This window comes from Acipenser ruthenus, chromosome 10, assembly GCF_902713425.1.
Source record: "Acipenser ruthenus chromosome 10, fAciRut3.2 maternal haplotype, whole genome shotgun sequence".
In the NCBI taxonomy this organism is placed as follows: Eukaryota; Metazoa; Chordata; class Actinopteri; order Acipenseriformes; family Acipenseridae; genus Acipenser; species Acipenser ruthenus.
The window spans coordinates 19830958-19856217 of record NC_081198.1 but is presented as its reverse complement, the minus strand read 5'-3'; the positions used below and the strand labels follow the sequence as shown (position 1 = coordinate 19856217).

The window sequence follows — 25260 nt, the reverse complement described above, 5'->3', positions numbered from 1 at the left end:
CGGAACAGTAAAAACAATGGGGCTCCTGTACAAAGAGGCCTGCATTCGTAAAACCATGTTAATGGGGTGCTTTACACTAGACGGGCTCACATTTGAGTTCAGTGCGACTGGTTAAAATGTGTTATAAAGAAAGGAGTGAGGCACAAAGCCTGCAGATTTTCAGTATCTGGGCATAAATACCCAATCCTAATTTAACAGTAAAACAAACTACATTTAATCTCAATGACATTCATTTTCAAAATTCCAGCCCTTGAATTCCTGCTGATGCCAAGCTCATCCAGAAGCTCACTCAGGGATTACTCGCACAGTAAAAGTGAGCAGCTAGGAGCTGTGCTTGTTTCTGTTTCATGTACTGTAGACCACCAGGCACTGTCTGTGGTCTGGACTGGCCAGGGAACCAAATGACTGAAGCAAAATGGACACCACAGCCAACGACAGCTAGCGTATTCAGGGTGAGGCACGATCCGATACAACGTCGCACTCATGTCATAACGAAGGGCTACAGCTGTTCACATGGTGCACACTGATTGGTTGAAGCATCTGTAGCTACCTCTTCAAGCATCACTGTATCAAATGCAGGTGCAGAAACAATAGCTCAGTGCCATCTTCAAGCAGCTTCCTACTTACACATTTTTTTCAGACCTGGTGAAACAAGCGGAAATTGGTTAAAAAAAAGTGCTTGTGGATTTAGTCAGCTTGTGAAAATCCAGATAAAAAAATAATTTTGAGGTAAAAAAGAACATTGTTGAAATGTGTTTTGAAAAGACATATCTAGATTAGTAGAGTTATCACACTAAACCTAACATCCTTTTTATTTAGCATTGTGTAGGTCAAACATTGCTTTCAATGGGTACATAAAAACAAAAGAAAAAAAAAAAAAAAAACACGTCTAATGTGAGATAGACACTGTTCAGCTTGTCAATATGCATCAAAGAATACATGCCGTTCACTGTATACACGTGACTGAACTCAAACAATCTAAACCCTTGTGTAACAAACTGTCTGCTTGTATTCTGGGTAGCCGTGTCTGAACTTTAATGTTAAACACAAGGATGCTTTTGTAAATATGGGCCAATACCCATGTTTTATGAATACAGGCCACATTTAAAATGAAACAAACAAGTAACCTTAAAAAAAAAAAAACTGAACAAAGTCAGTGCTTCAGCCTTTTTGTTCATCTGAACAATTAAAAAAAAAAAAAAAAAAAATTTGCATTTTGACAATCATTTAAAGACTATACAGCAGGGTTCCAAAAAATGTAGCGTTACACCGTCCCCATGTGTTGCTACAACTGTTTAAATAACGCACCTGTCATTTCTCTTTTCAGTATTAACATCCTGACAACTTTTTACACTTACAGATTTAAAGTCGGTTTCAAACCTCTTTTTAAAATGTCAGCTCAAGTGCACCGATAGTGTAAGTATTGCCCACATTGTCAAACAGGTATCACAGTATCCACGATGTGGAACAGAAAAGCCGGGGCACTTGCTACGTTTTTTTTTTTCCTGCAGATCTCAAACCCCAGTGCACTAGAGCAGCCATTTTGAAAAGAGCTTTAAAAAAAAGTTAAGTGTAAAAAGTTGTCAGGATGTTAACACTGAAAAGAGAAATGACAGGTACGTTATTTAAACTGTTATAGCAACACGTGGGGATGTACAACGCTATATTTTTCGGAACCCCGCTACTTACTCTTTAAAAGGATATTTTAAGTAGTATAAATAAGCGTTTATGAAGTTACCAGTTCAGGCAGGTTTGTAACTCTGTTAGCTGCAACTCTGATTCCAGGGGTTTGTAAAGATGAGAGGTTCAGCAGGGCTCAGTTATACGCTCAGAATATACACGGTTTAAGTTACTGGTTGCCTTCCAGTTTGTAATGAGTTTTGAGGAGCTGCTAACAGCTTTACCTCAAAACAATGAAAAGGCCAACGAGACTAGCAGGTAATTTACTGCCAATCCCCACTAATGCTACACATTTTCTTAACAGGCCTGACATTAAAACTATCCAGTTGCTTGGTTCTGGTTTGTAAATACAGAAAAATCTGAGCAATTGTACAGACTGTAGCATTGAAATTCAATGAGGAGATATCTACCTGGATATCCTGAAACAGCACCCTCTGTGGGTCACAGCAGAATTAACACAGCAGTGGAGTGTTCCACATGCAGCCCCTAGCTGCATCCCTCTACGCAGCACCATTACTTAGTAATCAGTTTACAAAGAGCCGTGGTTGCTGTACAGTCCCAGAGTGAGTGCACTCTAAACCTGCAGTGTATACAGTATGTGCGTCAAAATGGTGAGTCGCTACTACTCCCTGTTAACTTGCCTGGTCATCCACACAGAGGTAATGTGATCAGCAATGTACATAGATAAAAATGAGAAGTGGGTTAAACAGAAAAGGCAATGACACAGATGACTGCAATTCAAATCCCTCAGAACCCCAGAATCTCTCAGTTTCACTTACATTTGAGGAAACTGCAAAGGCAAACCAAATAAAATGGAAACCTCTTCAAGCGGTCCCATTTGTGCTTTAACTAGTGAGCAAATACTGTTCCCATGATTCAACATTGACTGAAGTAGCTGTATAGAGGCTACATGATGGTTCAAAAAGGAAGAATTTACACGCAGGATCTCGAGTGGATGTCAGAGAGCTCCTGGCCTCTGGAGGAGAAAAGCTTGCCCTGCAGGTGTCCCCTTGAGCTCACCAGGCGTCTGTTTGTTGTAGTGTGATGAGGAGAAATAGTCCCTGCCCGTTTTGCCTCCCTAACCTGTGGGAGGTCCAGAGCGAATGCGAACAGGAGGAGGTAAATCTCTCCTGGGGGAGTTACTTCAAGCAAGGCGATAGTGTGTTACTAAGATCACAAGAACAGGTTCAATCGTCAGCAGAGTTTTGTGTCGCAATTAGCACATAATTAAAATCTTGAAGTGTAGGTAACATGTATTTGTATTTCATTAAGAATACCAAGCACATCTAAGTCGGTGGACAAGGAATTGTCAATCCCCTCCAACACGAATTGGGAAAGATTGATAAATGCAGTCTGACTTGGGAAGGGGGCGCCATTTGTTGCCTATGGTACACTACTCCAAGACTTTGTTTGCTTAATATCCCCCAATATTTAGCAAGCAAGGGGTCTGAGTTCAGTAAAATGGGCTTGGCTCAACTTTGCCAAGCACTCCATCCTGCTGTACTTATTAACACTATCGCTCCAAGGCAGAAAGCTCTTTGTATCAATCTGCAATTGGTTTAAAAGATCAGCATTGGCCACTGACAGCTGAGCAAGATGGTGGTTCTTCTCTGCTGAAAACCCTGTACAGAGAAGACCAGGCACTCTGGTATACACAATAAAAGAAAAGGGAAAAAAAAACCAAAAAAAAAAACACACAACAACAACAACAACAACAACACCAACACCAACACCACCACATTCATTTGGTTCATAAAAATTGGCAGTTTTTGTTTCTTCTCAGATTTTGAAATCAGTCCTTCCCAGGAGAGGCTTGCTGATGGCAGGTCCAAGAACGAGGTGTGAGCAGATCCAAGTAAGAGGGCTGGAAAACAAACAAAACATGGTTAGACATGAACACCGGACAAATACAAGTACAAGGACACAGACAGGAGAAAAAGAGAGCTCAAAATGTACAACTTTAAAAAACTTGTAGTTTAATGGGGTGTGATCTTCATGAAGTTTTTAGTGTTTTCTACCCCATTTGAAATTAAAATGCTCCTCATTGTTGCACTCCACTTAGCAATCAGGAGGTACAATGACAAACTATCCCTGGCAGACAGAAGCCCAAAGTTGAAAGCAACGCTCCCCATCTCTCCCCAGCCAAGGCTAGCAACTTGACAAGGATGGTAACCTACCCTGAGTAAATGAATTACATACCCCCAACACAACCTACTCATTTACAGAATTACCAATTTGCTTTTACAAATTGAACCCAACTCAGATTGATGATTGATTAATTAATTTAGTTAATAAGGAACGTCCCCCAAGATCCACATCACACACTCCAGCACCCTCACCCCAGAGCAGCACCCCTCCACGTCACACACTCCAGCACCCTCACCCCAGAACAGCACCCCTCCACGTCACACACTCCAGCACCCTCACCCCAGAACAGCACCCCTCCATGTCACACACTCCAGCACCCTCACCCCAGAGCAGCACCCCTCCACGTCACACTCCAGCACTCTCACCCCACAGCAGCACCCCTCTACGTCACACACTCCAGCACCCTCACCCCACAGCAGCACCCTCACCCCAGAACAGCACCCCTCCACATCACACTCCAGCACCCTCACCCCAGAGCCGCACCCCTCCATGTCACACACTCATAGCTACATAGCCTATAAAAGCTGGCAGATGCTGCCTCTCTGTGCGAGGATTACTGGACAAGAATTGTTTTACTTCCACGCCATTCTGCCAGCACTGCATTTTCTTTTTCAAAAACTGAACACAGTTCTGTCTGATTAATTGTGCTTCACGTTTTGGGTTATTGTCTTCACAAAAATGCCTTTTACACCGGGTGATCATTTGCACATTTTGAACAGTATACACGACTTGAAACTGTCACTAGCCCTGCATACAGCCCAGGCTTTCTGAACTCCCTTGTTTAGGTATATCATTGAAAAGACCAGGTGCCAGGACCTTCAACAATCAGGCCCCTGGTAAACCTGTGAACTGATTGCACTTCTCATCACAGAACAAATAAATCAGTCTGTAGGTTTACAAATTTGAGTTGTTCATGCAGCTATAAAAAGGAACACATTACTTAATCCAGATCATGTAATTAATATACTTGGGTGAAGGTAGTTCTGTTATGCAGAGCTAGCCCGGGTGTCTATGAACAGAGAGACTCACACTTGTCAGCGGGCAGTAGTGCTGTGCGTACCACTCCTGAGAGTACAAGCACAGCAGGACGCCCTGGCCCAGGAACAGAGAGGTCCACATGATGACGTTCCAGATCGGGCCCTTCCGCCGGTCATGCAGGATGAAGTTGAACAGTACTGCCAGAGAGAGAGAGGGAGCGTTAGATAATACTTTCAATAATAGCTTTATAATGGAATTATTATATTATATATACATACATACATATATATATACACATACATTATATACATATATATATAATTTTTTTTTTTGAAAAATTTGGTAGTGGCCAATTAATTTTACCCTGCTTTTCTCCCAATTTGATATATCCAATTGTATTTAGGCTCATCTCACCACTACCACCCCTGCACGGATTCGTGGAGCAGCGAAGACGAACACACGCTGTCCTCCGAAGCGTGTGCCATCAGCTGACCGTTTTCCTCACCCCCCCCCCACCCCCACCCCCACCCCCCCACCACCAACCACTCTGCAGGCCCGCCAACCCAGAGGACAACGCAGCTCTGGGCAGCTTACAGGCAAGCCCGCAGGTGCCCAGCCAGTCTACAGGGGTCGCTGGTGTGCGGTGAGCCGAGGACACCCTGGCCGACCTAAGCCCTCCCCCATGGTGCGGCACTTGGCCAATTGTGCGCCGCCCCCTAGGAGCTCCCATCCACTGTAGAGATATGTACTTCTGGCTTGGTCAGCCAAAGTGACTTTATAGAAGTAAAAGCCAGTGCCATCTAGTGATCTGCCACGTTGGTTTCCTTTAGTTTTGCTAGCACTGCTGTGAATTAGATGGTGTTGGTGCTTCCTAATATAAAAAGACAAGTGGCTGATCTCGCAGTATTTTCGTATTTACTAAGTGATTGCAAACAGCATAAAAAGGTAAAGAGAAAAAAAGAATACTTCGAAGCTAAGGGGATTTCAATAAACGTCAAAACACCTGTACATTCTGGTACCATTATTAATGGATGATTCACAGATACGCCAGCTTCCACAGTTTACATAAGAGCGCACTTACTTCCAAAGCACATGAAGAGGCAGAAGAGGACTGGGTAGAAGAAGCCGAAGCAGATAGCCAGGGCGTACTCATGAACCACAGCGGAGACCGTGAACACAAACAGCATGGCTGGGGCGCGGAACCTCTTCCCAAATATCTAGTGAGGAAAAGGGGAGGTGGGGTTACTACACAGTCACACTCTTCAAGAGGGCAAACGAAGGCATTACCAAGCAGAGCCATCAGTATGATGAAAAAGTAGAGGACCAGGACATATATTAAACAGTATGTACAGAATACACCTCCACATATAAATGACTACAAACTGCAGTATAATAATAACATATCAAATCAACATATTGTTGTAATTACATTACACATGTAAGGCATTGAAGACATTGAGAAAGGCTTCTATTTATTAAGGTTGTTTTAGCCTCCTAAATTTACAGTTGGATGTTTAATAGCTGTGGATAACATGTAAACTATTGGAATATTTTCTACTATTATTTCCCAACTTAAGACTTGCAGTGCAACATATTTTTTTTAAAACATTTCACATCTTACCATAGCTGCACCATTAGTCTTTATAAAAGGCAGCTTTTAAAATGAAATCTTCCAAGCACTCATCGTAATAAACTCTGGCTGCAGGCAGTTTATCCGATTAACTCAAGCAACTGTAGCTTCCTCATCAGTAACATCTCTGATCTCCCAATCAGGAATCGTATTGGATGTATTTACACACAGACTCGTTTGCATCTCGATTGCCGAAGAGCGCTCATCCTGCAGCTCGCCCTGCCCCACCCTGCCCCGCAACACACCGTGCTCACCCACAGAAAGTCCAGATACACATAGCAATAGAGCCAGTCGTGAACAACCACATTCCAGGTTCGGTAGTAATTGGCAAACGATGTGGAGTTCCACCAGTCCTATAGAAAGAAAACAGATGCACATTCAGGCAATATATATGTGAAGAGAGAGAAGGAATCGGGGCTTTACACCACTGGGAATTAAATAAAGGGGGGGGGGTATAAATCTTTTTCTCCCATAAAAAAAAATAATGCTATTTGAAGCTACTCTGTTCAAAGCAGGAAGTCAATGGGAATGGGTTAGCACAGGACCAGTGTGGACTCTGACCTTATAAAACATCCTGTCCGCGAAGCACAGCATCTCAGCAAAGGCATTGAGCCAGCAGTGCAGGAAGGCGAAGAATGCGAGGAACAGGACAAGCACCCCTGTGGAGAGACCAGCACACACACACTGTGCTTTACACTGCCTGAAGCTGGCAAAGTGAATCCATACATCATACCTACTGTGCACTTCCATTTGTTACATAGGTTTGTAGGTCATACTACAGACAGACTGGTATTCTCAGTAATTCATTTATTTGTCTGCCTTTTCGAAGACACTGGTTATATGTGATGTGATCAGCCAATCAGGAACTTTCTCTAGCCTGCTTTGTTCCAAAATCCCTTGAAACAAGAGTTTCAGTAACTCAACGTGTTTCTTCACAATCACTGCTAAGTTGTGTTGTTGTTGTACAAATGCTCTTGGTCTTCACAATTGGCTTCCAAGCTATTACAGCGGTGCCAGGTGCGCCAAACTGCTCGAGCGCGGTGCCGTGTGCGCCACACCACGCAGAAAAGGAGCTCAGTTCTGCTGCCTTAAGGAGGTCCTTACTGCTTCACCTAGAAGATGCTAACTATACACACAGAAACATCACAAGAGTATTCCACAAGGTTAATGCTTATTAGGGTTGCCCAAGAAGAGAGATGAGACATGATAGAGTAAAAATATATGCATGTATGTAATTAGAGAAGATATCTTACCGTAGAAATGTTTGTTTAAATAGTGTTTTAGGAAGAATGAAGGTACTTTTGTTAATTTGACTGCATCCAGTACAGTTTGATTTGTCCATAGCAAAATATGAGAGAGTTATTTTGATAACTTGTGGTGTTCATTGTGAAAGTCATTTTAGAGAAATACTACAGGAGTTCCTTTGTCCCATACAGTCCTAGTGGAGAATATCTTTGATACAGAATCAGATATTTCACTAATGGGAGCACTGCCTTTAACACAACTGCAATGTAATGTTAATATCTGGTTTATTTTTGTGTATGGTAAACTAGGAAGTCATTTTCATTGTAATTACATGCAACTTACAGTGTTAAGCCAAGTGATGATGAGAGAATCTTAGTTAATTCTATAGAAGTTGCTTTGACCAATCACTTCAAATGTTATTATTGCATTGATAAAATTGTTGTAATGTTGTTTTAGTGTAATTGACTGCAATTGTTTTTGTTGATTTTCTGAACATATTGCGTTATTGATGTTTAATAAATTCCACCATTTTAAATAGATTTAAATCATTTGCCCATGTAACAACTATATTGAGAACGGGTTTACAGAGTACAATAAATACAGTTGTTGTTTTAAGAATACTGCTACAATATCACCCACAGGTCTCAAATGTGCCGTTTACAGTAGCATCACATCTTATACTACACTTCGTGCAGGCCATGCTTTTAGTCAGTGTTGCACTTCCTTAGTTAGTTATTTTACCTTGAGAGTGAAATTGTCCCACCACTTTAATGTTTCTCCTTTTATTAACCAACCAGCTGCTTCCTCTATTTGACATTCTCTTAGCCAATAACATGACCCAGATAACACTGCTGAGGTGAAAACAGATTTCCTGAGGGAGTAGCCCATGGAAACCGAGAACTTTCTTTAAATCAAATGTAATACCAGATCTAATGCTTTAAAATGAATACTGGTTTGCTATAATATTGTTTTTCAAAAGTGTATATTTGAAATGTACGTAGCTAATGGAAGACAGGTAGGATTTGTGGAATTCTTTTGTTGCACCGATTCCTTTGAGAGAGACGGAACAATGTTCAGTGCAGTGCCCTGGTCCTGCTTCACTTGTCACTCACCTGGGAGAATGGAGTTGAACACACACAGCACCATGACGCGCAAGTCAAAGGGCTGGAGGCTGATGTTCCTAAACTGAGGAATGCACAGGCGTACAAACACATAGTACGCATAGAACAGGCAGCCGAGCACCTGAAACAAAGTCAACCGTGTATTAATGACACACACAACTACAAGAGTATCCCATGACCTCCACTGTAAACACATGTATGAGAGACAGGTTCCTCCATATGCACTGGATTCTCATTCAATTTGTGTTAAAGGTCCATGGCAAGTTTCTTCCCTAAATATACATACAAATGGAAGGGATATGTAGATCAAATGTCACATGAATTATGAACTGCACAAAGGTCCAGAATCTATTACAACTTCCTGTTACTCTAAGCTATACAAAATAAGGATGTGGGGATCTTCTTCAGATTTTGTGTATTGCTTTTCGATCTATTACACAGCACTACACATGTACAGCTGCCTAGCTCCCTGCTGCCAGTGCTATGCACCACCAGGGATGAAAATAAAAACACAAGTTCAAGCACTTGGGGCCCTTGTTCCTCTGCAGTAAAAGTTTCTAATGTAAAATTTGACTTACCTGTAAAAATTTGGTTGCCACATAGCCCCACCTTATTGAAGGATTTCTAGGGAATAAGAGAGCACAGCAGTAGCTTTATTAAAACTTCAGTCAGGTCAGTCACAGAATAGTTCCTTATACAAAAAGTGGGGACTAAACTGCAGCAGTGAAGGAAAGGTATTAGGCAGACAAAGAAATGTGATGAACTGTCACTACTCTAACAGTTTCTTTACCTGGGGTAGCTGTCTCTGTAGATGAGCGTTGGTGCAAAGAGGAAGTACAGGTACCGAGACATCTGGGGGATTGGCAAGGAGCCTGAAACAGAGAAAGTGTACCTTACTGCCAGCCACTTCCCAGCCCCCCCTCCTCAAGAAACTCCACTTCCCCACACCCCCTGCTTGGTTGTGTAAAATTACAGTTTCCTCTTTGAAGTTGTTTGTTCTGTAAACCCACCTATTATCCAAATACTAAAAGATATTGAAGCTACCTGTTTGGGTGTGCCATTGTAGAACATACAATATCTGCCTTTCCATACTCACTGCTTTGCTCTCTGGAGGAGGACAGCACTTTCGGAACGTTTTCCCTGATGAATGAATGCGCTTTCATTACGAGCCGCACCTGTACAACACACACAAAAAAAGTACTAAGCGTGCATCCTAAAACTAGAATTCACAAAGTGACGAGCGTGCATCCTAAATCTGAAGAACAAAAGATTATCTATAAAGCAATATCAAGATATTAAGTAAGCAAGCGGTCTCAGTATTTGAGTAAAACAACAGATGTCCCATCAATGTCGTTGACCCTGACCTGTTCTAGTATGATGATGAAGCGCGAGGCAGGGGGCAGCCCATTCCTCAAAACCACGTAGGTGGGCAAGAAGCCCAGGCCCAGCACCTGGAACAGCATGAAGAGGGCGATAGCAAGCAAGGAGCGCAGGGTTTTGTAGCGGGAGGTGCGGTAGTGACGGGCCCACTGGTGGAACAGGCCATAGGGTACAACGAAGGCAGATACGAACATGAAAAGCCATGTAGACACCACCAGGGGGAACTTCCCGAAGGCGTAGACCAGGAGATCGAAATCAAGAACAAGCCTGGGGTGGGAGGAGGAGGAGGGGAGACAGGAGGAGAGCACAACAACAAGACTTAGGAACATTGTAATTTAATTTCACATTTCGTCTAGTAGAGGACACTAGGAACCCGACGAGCATTGAAATGTTTCTTGTATGTTTTCTTAAGTAAATGTTCTTAAGAATCGTAATATCTCTGTCCTAATGTCTCCACTTAGTTTTAATCGGTGTCTTCTGGTCCCAGTTTCTGTGCTTCACAGCATTGTTAAACACCACAATTATTTTAGTATAATCCATTCAATGTTTTTTTTTTTTTTTATCATCACTGTGTGACGGCTCCTTTCCTCTCCAGAGCCCGATGCTCCCGATAACTTCTGTTAACCATGTGTCATCACAGCTGGATTAGTGCTTCTCTTGGTACACATATGCCTCCATTATATCCTAACAGTACAGGCATGTCCCTGTGAGAACTGGAGGAGGCTCCTTACCTGCCCTCGTCGATGAAGTCCACAGCCAGGGTGCTGATGATGAAGAGGATGAGCAGAGCTATGAACATGTGATAGATGGTACGGATGTGATTCACCTCAAACAGCTCACTGAGGGAGAGGAGACAGACAGGCTGTTAAAACACAGAGCCTCCAACACTATTCGCTCACTTCTCTATCCTTTTGAACTACATTGATACAGTACATTCCAGTTCAGCTTCTCCAAAGCTGCAGCCTGTTACAACCTATTGTCTTGTTGCAGTATACAAATATGCACACAACTCGTCCTGCCTAATAACTTATTAGCTAAAAATCAGAACTAGTAAGAGAAATTCCACAATAAAACTTAATACATTCAATGACAAACATTTCGACTAGAAGTCTTTCAGTGTGTTTAAATTTGAAGACACAGAAAAAGATTTCTATGTCGAAACCTATCAATGAATGTATGAAGTTTCTTTTTCTATTTCAACACTATTGAAGGTTTAATAATTATTGATAACCTAATAAAAAGAATGAAAACCATGTCATAAACACTGACTAGCTCACCATGAGAACGCCTTTAACGTTATTTATTTTCATTTTTGGGATGCCTTCATTTTTGAGGCTCCTTCTGTGAAACGTTCCTGCTCTAAACTAGCGTCCGTCAATGAAATGTATAAAATACTTGTGGTTGAATTGGGAGAGAATGTCGCAGGGCATCTGCGCTGACATCACTTTAGATCAGTGTTGTAGTCGATAGCCTGGGATCAGCTGGAGAATCTGTCCTCAGGTGCACCCGAGTCGAGTGTAAGGAAACTATTTACAAAGGGAGCAGAGAGGAACACTGCACACCTCGTGGTCACGTCTGAAATCAGCTCCCCGAGTGACCTGCAGCTGCATGGTGAAGCTGTATAGTACACGCAGACTGCTTCACTGTGCTGGATTCTGTCTGCTAGGATAAGGATGCTTCATAATTTACCTGTTCATTTTAGCATGGCATTCAAAATCAGAAATGAAGATAACTGGTGACTTCAAATCCAGTGGCTGACCATAACCAAATGTCAGTATAAAAACACAGCAATGTTACCCACAGTATGGTACAGATATGTTTAATGTACTTACTCAAGCAGGGAGCGACGGGTCAGAAAGAGCTTGCCTTGTTCAGAGAGTCTTGGCTGCCTGAAAATAAATCACAGCACCATACTACAACGAATGCAAAACTAGAGCCCTCAAGCAACATGAAACAAACCTTGATCTAAATCCACCGTAGATACATTTGTGCACGGACAGGTATGTGCTGAAAAATGTCCTTACCAAGTTTTAAAACAAACGAACTACGGAAATTGTGTCATTCAGCGACACGTAAAAAATAGCAACAATAATAATAATAATAATAATAATAATAATAATAATAATAATAATAATAAATATGTGTTCTGTTTAGGATCCTGTAATGTGTGTTAAATCATTTATATCTGTTTCCACACTCATGAATGTTTGGTTGTTTAATAAAGTCACACACACATTCCTTCACGTTGCTTTCCCACACCCCTGGGTGATGAAATCCACTCTGACAACTAACTTTTCACTTAACTCTAGAAAATGCAAAAGCTGGGCTGATTTGCAGTGTACTCATGAACCTGGGAGCCGCGTTGTATTCTAAAGGAATAGTCCCAAAAATGTAAATAGCCATCAAAACTTATTGTCCTTATTAGTCTATCACCAGTTTATTTAAACTTTCAGTTAGTTAGTTTGCTTTTAAAAGAACTAAAATCTTCAATTCTCCACCCCTGCTTGAACGTCACCATCTTGCACTCCGACTAACCCTCTATTTAAAAGATACATATTTAAAAAGGACATGGTATACTAGGCACATTTGCAGATTGCTAGTGTCACCTTCCCCTACTGTCCCCTCCCTCCCGTGCTCCTCCCACAGTACCTGAGCTTGTTCCTCTCCTTCTCCACCAGCGAGGATGAAAACACTGGGGGGGCTGCGGGGGAATCCAGACTAGCCGACTCGTCGATCAGATTATCCACAAACTCGTTCATCTGGCAGTCAAACTGCTTCAGCAGGCTTGCCTTTAAATGCTAATGGGGGGAGGGAGTGAATAAGATCAATAACAATCGTAGGAGTGAAATCCATCCACCGCCACGGCTGGAAATCCAACATTACAGCCATCTGTACGACAAAAAGGTACTCCTCCAAGGCCATAGCCACTGTGCACATGGAAACAGTACCTCCTCCAAGACCTACAGCCACTGTGCACAAGGAAACAGTACCTCCTCCAAGACCTACAGCCACTGTTGTCACGAATGAATCTAAAACCTGTCTTCTCTTGTACAAGGGAAAGGTGTATGCGGCAGAGATAGATGTCTCTTTGATAAAAACAGTTGAATTTATTTGAAGTCTTCTCACTGATGATGGGAATGGGAATGTAGAGATGGAAGCCCTGCTAACAAGATTTAAGTTTTTGCAGGTATCAGGCTTTTAAAGAGAGCAGAAACTGACCCAAGACTGTGACAGCTACTGGAAGCAAGCTGATCTTTGGGATACAAATTAAACATTTGTGAAACTGCATGTGTGTTAAAGTTGTAATAACTGTACTGTGTTTTAAAGAATATAAAAGCCAGCAGAAATACTAAACACATTGTTAAAACACACTGTTCATTAAAAAGTTATAATATGTATTAACCTATAGTTATGCTAGAGCATTCTATATTCCTGTTTATTCTGTTATAACAGTACAAAAATATTATTGGATCTTTGTAAGTCTGAGTAAAGGTTGGGGTCACACTGACCAAAAAACACCTGTGAAATGAGCTAAGCTTGTCTTTGTCTGAGCTGCTGGGCCAAGGTTTATAACCTTGAGGAGAAAAGCAGAAAAGCAGAAATGCGAATCTCTTATTTAGAGAAGTCTCTTATTTAGAGAAGTAAGTTGATCTGAAAGTAGTCTTTAAGCTAAACACAGGTATTCTAGAATAATTCAAACAGACTATAAGTGTAAATGTTTTATTTTAACAGAAGAACTGTTAAGTTTGAAAATAAGAGAATATAGTACAGAAATTAACTTAAAATTAAAAACTTCAGTCAAAACATAACAATACGAGTCTGTGTCAAGCATATAGTAGGCTTGCCAAAGAGAAGATAATTCATCTTGGTAACCTTTGCTTGCAGTACCAGACTGGGGGTAATTGAAGGAAATAAGTTTTTGGCAACTAATGCAAGTTTTAATGTTTGGGGGGTTTGAAATCCAAGGTTTCTATAAAATAGTGATCTTTTACATAAGAAATACCTCCTGGTACAGAAAAGGGGAGTCAATGGTGAACTATATATGGCTTCATTAAATCATAGAAATTAATGAAGACCTGGTAAAAACAAGTGATGGGTAGCAATAGCATAGGACCATGTTATGCCAATACATCTGAGAAAATGCTTAAAGAAGACTCTATTAATGATGGATGACCTCGACAGAGAAGCAGGTGGGTCAGAACTTGCCTGAAAAGGATTTTTGTAAAAAGCAGAGAGGTCAAGTTTAGTTTAAAGCATTGAATAGCTAAAATGGGACTTATATATTTTGACTATGTTCTCGATAGACTGGATTTAAGGGAGAATAATTGGATATATAGTTGCATGCTTTGCTATGAACCTTCTACCAGCCCCTATCCAATATGTTTTAGTTAATTGTTAAACCACATCTATACATGTAATAAAGCCAATCTACTAAGAAGGTCTTTTGATGTTAAAACGGAAATATATATTTTAACCCAGGATTGGAATAATTAAACCAAAGTAGGTGTTATATATTAAACACATCTTTCTATATATATTCTTCATGTATTCACATGCATGCTGTGTTCAGGAACTCCCTGGTATCAAAAGAGAACATCAGTTCAAGAGTTCACATTACGTATTTTGGAGATGTAGGAGAGGTGGACTAGGGGATGACGGCTAACTAATCTTATAGGAGTTACCGGGTGTTTTGAAAATATTTTTAACTTGGACAGGAGTTGTTAAGGCGGATTAATGTTTGAGATTTAATTGAGACTTTTGACGTAAGAAGCGAAGCAAAAACTCTATTAAAACCAAGGTAAAACCCCAGTCAAGTATCACTCAACTTGCTAACTACAAGCTGATGTGATCCATGCTCTGAAGATCTCTGATCGAGCCGATTGCTGTTGGTGTCGTATTTAGAAGTCTTTGCCTTTGAAGACAGTTTCTGTCCTTACATTATATTCTACACTTCCATATACTGGAAGGTAAGCATATATTTAATATTGATGCATTGCTATAAGGTATATGATTTATGTTTTAATCTAAGAGAGTGATATATACTGGATAATCTAGGATTTAGCAGTGGGCATTTTTAGCTTTATGCATGCATAGCTTAAGTGCAAAACATGTTATAACCATAAACGTACTGAAGTATTAATTATACCTGTTAAAGCACTGGACCTCCCAGATTGCCTATCAGTTGGGATTCGACTTAGTCTGTAACTACTCAATCCATTTTTAAGTATTTAATAAACCGAAGGTGTACTCGTACTACTCTGATTTGTTAAAACTTCAAAAATCGAATGAGTCTATGTGAGTTCGATTATAAAGTCATCTGGATACGTTGCAAGCCCAGTGCACGAACGATCCACTTACAGGAGTCTGAAACATCTTTATGTTCTCCTGAACGTCTCCCCAGAGTTTAAGAGCATGCATGCATCCATCCATCCATCCCATACATAGAGTATGTGCAAATCTGACACTCTGCACATGGAAACCGTACCTCCAGGACCTACAGCCACTGTGCACATGGAAACAGTACCTCCCCCAAGGCCTACAGCCGAGGAAAGTTTAGCCTTCTTTTCACATACATCGTTGCAGTTTCCTCTTTGCTTGCCACTGCACAACTGTTCGCTCAATAGGCATACCAATACTTGCAACACTCTAACGAGCAGGTCTCTGGAATTAGAACACTGAAACCAAGAACTGAACTAAAGTGCACTTCCCGTCAGAACTGTGCCCTCTGAGGTAATGTCAAGGTCAGGCTTCTCAAAAGAAAACCCCTTCCTCCGGCATGTTTTGATACGGAAGCTCTGTGTCACATCACAAGACCGGCTGAACCACACATCGGCTCACACTGTTTGGGGGAAGCAGGGAGACTAAATGCCACTTTTGTTGAAACTTGGTTAAAGCCATTGTCCAGCATGTTATTGCAATAATCTGAGAATTTACAGGACTTTTCCACCCATTTCTTTCCTTCAGGCACATGATTAGTGAATCAATGAGGTGTAAAGCAACAAAGCAGATGAAACTGGATAAAGGACACTTGGGGTTAATGACCCTGGAGCACAGTGCAGCAAACAAGCAGACTCACTCAGACACACCAGTCTGCTGACACCGTGCATTTCCTGTTAGATCCTGGAATCGTCACACAATTAACTGGAAATCCTGGTCAAAATGCTTCTTCTTTATTATCACTGAACCACCATGAATTAACATTCGGTTTTCATTATGATGAAAAAGTGAGGACATACAGTAACAGTATTAGAGAACAGGATTTTATTGTATATCCCCAGGATCCGATATCCTCAATAAATCCGCGGCGGGGATATTTAGAGCAATCAATATCTTTATTTAGCATGGGATTATTAGATTGCGTCACAAAATCCCACTAAAGAGGCCTAATATCCTGTTTACACAAGCCACTTTTAAGCCGTTGAGATGGCTCAGGTTTTTTTTGTAGTGTAAACACTACAAAAACCCTAAAAGTGGCCTGCTCCAGAGGGGAGCTCTGCGATGGCTCTCGTTTGCCACTTCTCATGGGCAACGCCCCCATTGTCAGCGTCAGGCACAGACAACAGCAAGAGGAAGCTGACATTGTTACTCAGACAACAACCACAAAATACCTTTGACAGAACGCAGAGAGAGACGGAGGATTGCATAATACAAACAGACTTCTACATGTGCTATAATGTGAAAAGACATTTCAAACTTGTATAATTTGTGGGATAAATGTGAAACGGACACAATTGAAAGTCGCAGATGTTTCTTTTTAGCTATTAAAATGAATGAGTTTCACTTTTGTTGAAAAGCAAAAATATATATTTTTTCCTTGGCCAAGAAAATATTACATACAGAAGAGTTGTCAGACTGATGGGTAGAAGTATACAATAACACCCGTTTCTTTAAAACGTCCACATACCCCACTTTGGCAGTGGAAATTTAAAGAAATGGGGGTTACTTGCGTATCAGAGGAGTCTGACGAGTAGACGGTACCGATAGGCAAGTTTCCAATGAGTCGCTCCATTTCTAATGGTAAAATGAAATCTCAATTAGCACGGAAGGACCACCTTGAAGTAAAAAAAACAGAAGTGACAGAAATGACAGGCTTATTGTTGATTGAAACACTTTTGCATCTGTGTTTAAGGGAGGGGAAATGTCGTCACACAAAGGGTGGTCGATATGACGACATCGGGCACGCACTACAGTTCAGGGGCTGTGTGCGCGCATACTGGACCAAAGCCGGCTCAGGTCTGTGCTCCAGTGTAAACCAGGTTGCTCTAACCCAGCCTCCATTTACTACCATTGCACAATGGCTGTGTTGTCAATTTAATACCATTGTTAGAAGTGGAAAAAAAAAAAAAAGAAAAATTGAGGGGTAAATGAAATGAAAATATCCCACTCAGTCTTTGGTAGTTAATGGATTATATACTTGCGTGATTGCTTGCTCATCAAAATCTTTGCACTGTATTTGAAAATAGTACCAAGGTATTTAAATCAGTAAGGAATGAGCCTGGGTGGAGGGGAGGACACACTAGTGATTAATTCTCATTGTTAATTAAATGGAGGCAGTGTGGTCTGGTAGTTAAAGAAAAGGGCTTGTAACCAGGAAGTCCCCGGTTCAAATCCCAGCTCACTCACGGACTGATTCACTATGTAACACAATTTTTGTTCCTGGGTAGTAAGTGTTATTTCCTAATTGCTTATGCCTCAAAAGTATAGAAAATGGCTATTATTCCCCACAAACTTTGCTTTTGTGACCAGGACAGTGATATTTTGAAATTTACCTATTTCCAATGAGAAAACGGGCGAATTTATGTCTTTTCGTTCACATAAAGTTAGAAAAAAACAACATATGAATCCAAATTAACATGTATTTATACTAAAGTAATACAAAAATGACTACAAAAGATTTAGAAGCGAGTAGTTTTTCAAGATTTACGATTATACTGTAAATCACTTTCACGAATCAGCCCCCAAATGTAGTCTCCTATCATGTTCTCGTTATACTGTCCTTGGTAGCGGTGTTCAAAGTCCAGTATATCCTGGTGGAAGCGCTCGCCTTGCTCCTCCGAGTACGCTCCCATGTTCTCCTTGAATTTATCAAGATGAGCATCAAGGATATGGACTTTGAGGGACATCCTTCACCAGAGTCTCAACCAGCTCCACATAGTTTTCGGCCTTGTGATTGCCCAGGAAGCCCCGAACCATTGCGACAAAGCTGTTCCAAGCCGCTTTCTCCTTACTAGTGAGCTTCTTGGGGAATTCATTGCACTCCAGGATCTTCTTTATCTGTGGTCCGACGAAGACATCGGCTTTGACCGTTGCCTCAGACAGCTTAGGGAAGAAGTCTTGAAGGTACTTGAAAGCTGCCGACTCCTTATCTAGAGCTCTGACAAATTGTTTCATAAGGCCCAATTTGATGTGCAGTGGTGGCATCAGCACCTTCCGGGGGTCCACCAGTGGCTCCCACTTGATGTTGTTCCTCCCCACAGAGAACTCGGTCCGCTGTGACCAGTCCCGCCTGTGGTAGTGCGCCTTGGTGTCCCTGCTGTCCCAAAGGCAAAGATAGCAGGGAAACTTGGTAAAACCGCCTTGGAGACCCATCAGGAATGCCACCATTTTGAAGTCTCCTATGACCTTGATGCCATCTCAGAAAAATGCAGATATGTATCCACTTAGGCAGCTGGAACTAAACTGAACTGGTGGGCTTAAGGCCCCTGTATTTATACTACTATTTATATTACTGGAAAGTTCTAGAAAGTTCTAGAAGTTACTCCAAGTTTACTCAGCACTGAATCTATCTGGAATGTTCTGGAAAACAGGTAAATTTCAAAATATCACTGTCCTGGTCACAAAAGCAAAGTTTGTGGGGAATAATAGCCATTTTCTATACTTTTGAGGTATAAGCAATTAGGAAATAACACTTACTACCCAGGAACCAAAAAAAATAATAATAATTGTTACACGGTGTTGTGTCCCTGAGCAAGTCACTTAACCTCCTTGTGCTCAGTCTTTCGGATGAGACGTTGTTGTAAGCGATTCTGCATCTGATGCATAGTTCACACACCCTGGTCTTTGTAAGTCACCTTGGATAAAGGCGTATGCTAAATAAACAAACAATGAAAGGACCTCTGCCTGGCTAGTGATTAACAGAGTGGGTAGTGTTGAACTTCCCTTGGCTGGTGATTAACAAGCTATAGCAGATCTATTACCAAGACAAGTTGGTCAACTCCACTCCGTTTACATTAACACTTTTCTTTGCTCACGCAGGGAGCACATCGGATAATGTATAGCAACCTAGGAATCATTTTTTGTGTGAACAAAAACACAGCAAGCAAGGGAAATGTCAGATCAGATCTCTGTAAACATGAAGCAAAACGGATGTGTGATCAGTGGTATGTCCAGAGGTTAATGTGGCAGTGAAATGGTTAATATTCACAGGATATCACATGTAATGGAACTTTCTAGAGAGAATCATAGAATACAGCTGTGTAACAACTATAAAAGACACTGTCTGAAAGCAAGTGATCTGTATCATCGATATGGCCAAAAGTTCTAACCATGTGGCAGTGAAATTAATATATATATATATGGTAATGGAACTAATAACAAATCAAAGAATGCAGTGGACGATAACTCAAAGCGGACCGACTCTATACAGCAGGTTCATTGCCCATCACTTGGCCTGGGTTTCAATCCAGCAGCTCAAGTGAAACGAGCCTCCTGTGGACACAAGTCCAATTCAGCACAATGGTCACCCTGTGCTTGAGAGGCTCAGGACTGCACGGCAGGCAAGGGGTGTTCAGCTCAGCATGTGCTTGAGAGGCTCAAGACTGCACAGCAGGCAGGCAGGCAGGCAGGGGGTGTTCAGCTCAGCCTGTGCTTGTGAGGCTCAGGACTGCACTGCAGGCAGGCGGGCAGGGGGTGTTCAGCTCAGCCGGTGCTTGAGAGGCTCAGGACTGCACTGCAGGCAGGGGGTGTTCAGCTCAGCCTGTGCTTGAGAGGCTCAGGACTGCACTGCAGGCAGGGGGTGTTCAGCTCAGCCTGTGCTTGAGAGGCTCAGGACTGCACTGCAGGCAGGGGGTGTTCAGCTCAGCCTGTGCTTGAGAGGCTCAGGACTGCACTGCAGGCAGGGGGTGTTCAGCTCAGCCTGTGCTTGAGAGGCTCAGGACTTCACGGCAGGATGTCACCCTCAACCCCTCCCTCTCAGCACATCTCTACTCGTACAAAAGTAGAGCCATTGTTATAGTGGGGGGGGAGAAAAAAATATAAATTTAAAGCAGCTTCGTCAGCGTACTGCTGCACTTTACTTCCCCTGTGCACAGGAATGAAAGTCTGGTAATGTTTTATAGATCGCTGTAAATGATCTTACCCCAATTGTGAAACAAGCTTATTATTATCCCTTGAAAAAAAAGTTTCCCATTGGAAAAGCAAAGCAAATTATAATAAAACATAGTAGCACTGGCAAGCCATGCTAAACTATTGTAAATGCATAACACTGGGAAAAGCATGGGGAAAAACTACACAATGACTCTGCAAACTTTTATAAGGAATCCTCATCAGTTAATGGGTGTCATCTGTGGCAGACGGTGCTTTCTTACTGCACTGATTTCTGGGAAAGTTGTTTTCTCCCATGAACAAGCCAATAAAATTGGGGAGAGGTTTTGAATCTACAGGGAATAAATCTAGCAAATATTGAGGACACATCCCTCTCTATATAAAAACACCGAAATGCTTTCCAGTCATCATTATTAATTTAATTACTAAGTTCAACAGCAGCAGGTCCTGCTTTTCTATGTTAACAGAATAAAGGCAGTAAGTTAAACAGGGTGGGAGAAGGCTAACATTTCAGTCTAAGGATTACTAGACTTGTCTAACTGACCAGTTCAAGAGCAGTCCAGCTGCTTCGACTTCTCTAATCTAGATTCGGTCAGTAACGTGTGCTATAGAATGTCCACACCAAGTTTCATCACAATTAGAGCACAGCGCTTCTCTAGAGTTAAAAAGCCACATGTTGCAGAGGGGAGGAGACATTTTGAATGCACTGTATCTCACATCTGATGGTGCGAGCTGTGAGACTGTTGTCAGACATTATAAATGGATGCCTTCTACTCAAAGACCTTCCTGCCTCCTGCTGGCCTTGCTGGCTGCTGGCCGCTGGCCGCTGGCCAACTGTAACCTTGTCCTTGGTTTCCTGACACATCCCTGAAAATAGACTGCAGATTAGCTGAAGCAGATAAGAAGTTCTGTCTGACTCGGTCCTGCACTACAATAATGGAGATTTGTATGGGGTTGGCTGGTCACATTCACACACCAGCTCTCACTAAACCCAAGAGCTCATTAGACACAGAGGAGATACAGGCACTTTGTGGTCACATTTCCTGGTCATAGTGCAATACAATATGCACCACGATTCAGGTGATGCAGAATAAGATGAACTTATTTAAGGATGGACTACTTTGTTAAAAAACAAATTAAATGAGAGAGGGAGAGTATGTATTCATACCAACTATAAAAAACACTTATTCTTCATTCAAGAACCACTTGGTCAACTACAATGAGCTACATTAATACAAATGATACAATATATTATGTAAAGATAGTATCATGATTCATTGATACACAATGAATCATTACAACCTTATAGCCCAAAATAAAGAACTATCCAATCAAAAAAGTTAATGTTGCAGCAACACATTCGGAATTCTAAAATTCCCTGCACACATGTAAAAGGAAGAGCAGATAGGAAGTACATTTACACAGGTGTCAAAGGTGATATTCAAATGAGTCTCACACTGAAATATTCAAATGAGTCTCATACTGATGATGCAGACAGCCCTGGTGGGGAACTCACTAGAAGCATCTTGTAATGGTGCTAAACAGAGAACACATTGCTATGAACCAGGCTCAGTGCAAACTTAAATAAAAGGATCATGGAGATTGTAATGAGAAACATCTGGTTGGTCCGCCTTGTACCAGGTTGAAAGAATGAACCTGTATCCTATGCCGACCCGAGCCCATCCTGAGTTTAGTGAGAGTCAGGTTTCACAAACCCGTCTCCATTGCCAATCTTGATTACAGATTTGTTTGCATTGAAAGGAGTACTGCTTACATGAGCAGGCTGTGTGAAGGGGGAGAAGACTGTATGCCTGCAAGCTGTACCTTTAGGGAACAGAAACAAACTACAGAACCTGGAGGGGTCTGTTTTGGAAAGACGCTCAGAGAAGCAAAGGAAGAAGAATGTAGTAAAAACAAGCAAACACACAGGATCTAATATGTCTGTGTTTTTAAATGTAGAAAAGAGACGCTGTTACCTCTGCTTTGAGCTTCAGCTGCAGTTTCTTGGTGATCATGTGTTCTACGTCCAGTTTTCCTGGAAACAAAGTGGAATCATTTAGTTTTGTCTGCAGGCTACTCATGATTAAACAGCAGTGTTTCACCGATTATTTAATAAATCAAACATAATAACTTATTAAACTAGGAATATTTTCTTCAGTGATTAATGAAAAAGTCCCCTCTGCACAAACTGAAATGCAGTCTTGTTTATGAAGTGCAAATGAAAATAAATGTGTTAATATAGTAATCTGTATAGTAACCAATGACAAATCAAAAAGTAATGTTGTACTGGGGTAAAACTAGCATTACCTTAGAATTCTGATATACTGGGGTGGGACCGGAATTTTCTATTACTGGCTGTACAAATAATGTTAAAGCATTAAAATCAAGACTAGTTTTCTCTCTCCCCCTGCTGATATGTTTAATGTTTCTTTTGCATGACAAATAATCAAAGACTAAACAAATTCGAATATCATGATAATTGTTCCAATTATATGCTATACTTAGGCCTTGAAGTTTTCAGGTTTTATTTTCGATGACCCCTGACCAATTCTCTCATATTACTGAATTATAAATGGTACATTGAAATTTCGTTCTGTTTGATATTTTATTTTAAAACACTGAAACTCAAAATCAATTATTGTAAGGTGACATTGGTTTTATATTGGGAAATATTTTTAAGAAAAATAAAAAACTGAAATATCTTGCTTGCATAAGTATTCAACCCCTGTGCTGAGGAAGCTCCCAGTTTACACCGATGAAAGAAACTGCCCTAACGAGGACACAATTACCTTACCATTGGCCTCCACCTGTGAACCATTAAAGTTGCTGTCACATTTTCTGGATAAAAACCCCACTGTTGAAGGATCATTGGTCAGGCTGTGAATCTGAAGGAAAATGAAGACCAAAGAGCATTCTACAGAAGTTAGAGATAAAGTAATACAAATGCATAGATCAGGGAAAGGGTACAAAATAATATCCAAGTGTTTGGATATCCCAGTGACCACAGATCAATAATCAGGAAGTGGAAGCTGCATCACACCACCCAGGCACTGCCAAGAAAAGGCCATCCCTCAAAACTCAGCGCTCAAACAAGAAGGAGACTTGTGAGAGAAGCCACAGAGAGGCTAACAATCACTTTGAAGGAGCTACAGAGTTCAGTGGCTGGGAGTGGAGTAATGGTGCACCAGTCAACCATATCAAGAGCTCTGCATAACACTGGCCTGTATGGGAGGGTGGCAAGAAAGAAGCCGTTACTCAAAAATTACCACTGAAAGCACGTCTGGAGTTTGCCAGAAAGCATGAGAGTGACCCAGCTGTGATGTGGGAAAAGGTTTTGTGGTCAGATGAGACCAAGATAGAGCTTTTTGGCCAAAACTCAAAGCGCTATGTGTGGCGCAAACCTAACACTGCCCATGCCTCAAGACACACCATCCCTACAGTGAAGTATGGTGGTGGCAGCATCATGCTGTGGGGATGCTTCTCATCAGCAGGGACTGGGCATCTTGTTAAAATTGAAGGAAGAATGGATGGAGCAAAATACAGGGAAGTACTGCAAGAGAACCTCCGCTAAAAGTCCGCTAAAAAACTGAAGCTAGGGAGGAAATTCACCTTTCAGCAGGACAATGATCCCAAGCACAAGGCCAAAGCAACATTGGAGTGGCTCAAGAACAAAAAGGTGAATGTCCTACAGTGGCCCAGCCAAAGTCCTCAATCCCATTGAGAATCTGTGGCACTATTTGAAAATTGCGGTCCACAAGCGTCGTCCAACCAACCTGAACAACCTGGAGCAAATCTGCCAAGAAGAATGGGCCAAAATCACTCCGACACTGTGTGCAAAGCTGGTACATACTTACCCCAAAAGACTTAAAGCTGTTATTGCAGCGAAACGTGGCTCTACCAAATATTAATGTGTGGGGGTTGAATACTTATGCAAGCAAGATATTTCAGTTTTTTATTTTTCTTAAAAATATTTCCCAACATAAAACCAACGTCACCTTACAATAACTGATTTTGAGTTTCAGTGTTTTAAAATAAAATACCAAACAGAACGAAATTTCAATGTACCATTTGTAATTCAGTAATATGAGAGAATTGGTCAGGGGTCTGAATACTTTTGCAAGGCACTGTATGTGTGTGTATTTTTTATTTCAAACATAAGTGACATATTATGTTAATTGCTCATCGCTGATCCCAATTGCATTTCATTCTTGCAGTCGCCTAGTTTATCGTTGTGCTTGTTATTTTCACTCATTTAACAGAGTTGTCCTGACAGATTCTTTTCAACATAATAGCAAGTCCATCATTTAAAAATCTCTAACTTGCAGCAAAGAAAACAATTCTTAATCTCAGTCTTTATTTAGTCATGTTCTCTTTATTAGGATGCAGAGACAGCTTAACAACTAAATAACATTTAAAAAGAGGAGGTAGAGATTTGGAAAGTAAAGACATGCTATATGGTACGACACTTGGTTAAAAAACTCTCTGGTTGCAAGCCCTGCTTTCAGTTAGTGTTGCATTTGCTTGATCACCTGAAGAAGGGAACTGTCCCCACCCCCCAGACATTTCTAACCAGCTGCTTCCCCTATTGACTGACATGCTTTCAGCCAGTAACATGCTTTCTTTGACCCAAAATAGTACTAGATATAATGTTTTAAAATGAAAATACATTGCTGTAACATGTGTTTCTTTCAATACTGCACATTTAAAACTCATTTAGTTAATGGAAGTGTGAAACAGGTAACATTTCTGAAATGA

General features: G+C 41.3%; 1 protein-coding gene across 2 annotated transcripts in view; it reads right to left on the bottom strand.

Moving 5' to 3' along the window:
- Positions 1 to 776: 776 nt before the first annotated feature.
- soat1 (sterol O-acyltransferase 1) overlaps positions 777 to 25260 on the bottom strand; it is a 35613-nt gene continuing 11129 nt past the window's right edge. For both annotated transcript variants that reach the window (XM_034020444.3, XM_059031940.1), the window contains exons 4-17: positions 22482 to 22540; positions 12832 to 12980; positions 12015 to 12071; positions 10914 to 11021; positions 10167 to 10449; positions 9899 to 9977; positions 9593 to 9674; positions 9381 to 9426; positions 8794 to 8923; positions 6998 to 7095; positions 6691 to 6789; positions 5888 to 6023; positions 4858 to 5003; positions 777 to 3544 (exon numbers count right to left, since the gene is read on the bottom strand). In XM_034020444.3, the coding sequence (XP_033876335.1) occupies positions 3473 to 3544; positions 4858 to 5003; positions 5888 to 6023; positions 6691 to 6789; positions 6998 to 7095; positions 8794 to 8923; positions 9381 to 9426; positions 9593 to 9674; positions 9899 to 9977; positions 10167 to 10449; positions 10914 to 11021; positions 12015 to 12071; positions 12832 to 12980; positions 22482 to 22540 (1544 nt within the window). In that variant the 3' untranslated portion in view covers positions 777 to 3472. The remainder of the gene's footprint in view (positions 3545 to 4857; positions 5004 to 5887; positions 6024 to 6690; positions 6790 to 6997; positions 7096 to 8793; positions 8924 to 9380; positions 9427 to 9592; positions 9675 to 9898; positions 9978 to 10166; positions 10450 to 10913; positions 11022 to 12014; positions 12072 to 12831; positions 12981 to 22481; positions 22541 to 25260) is intronic.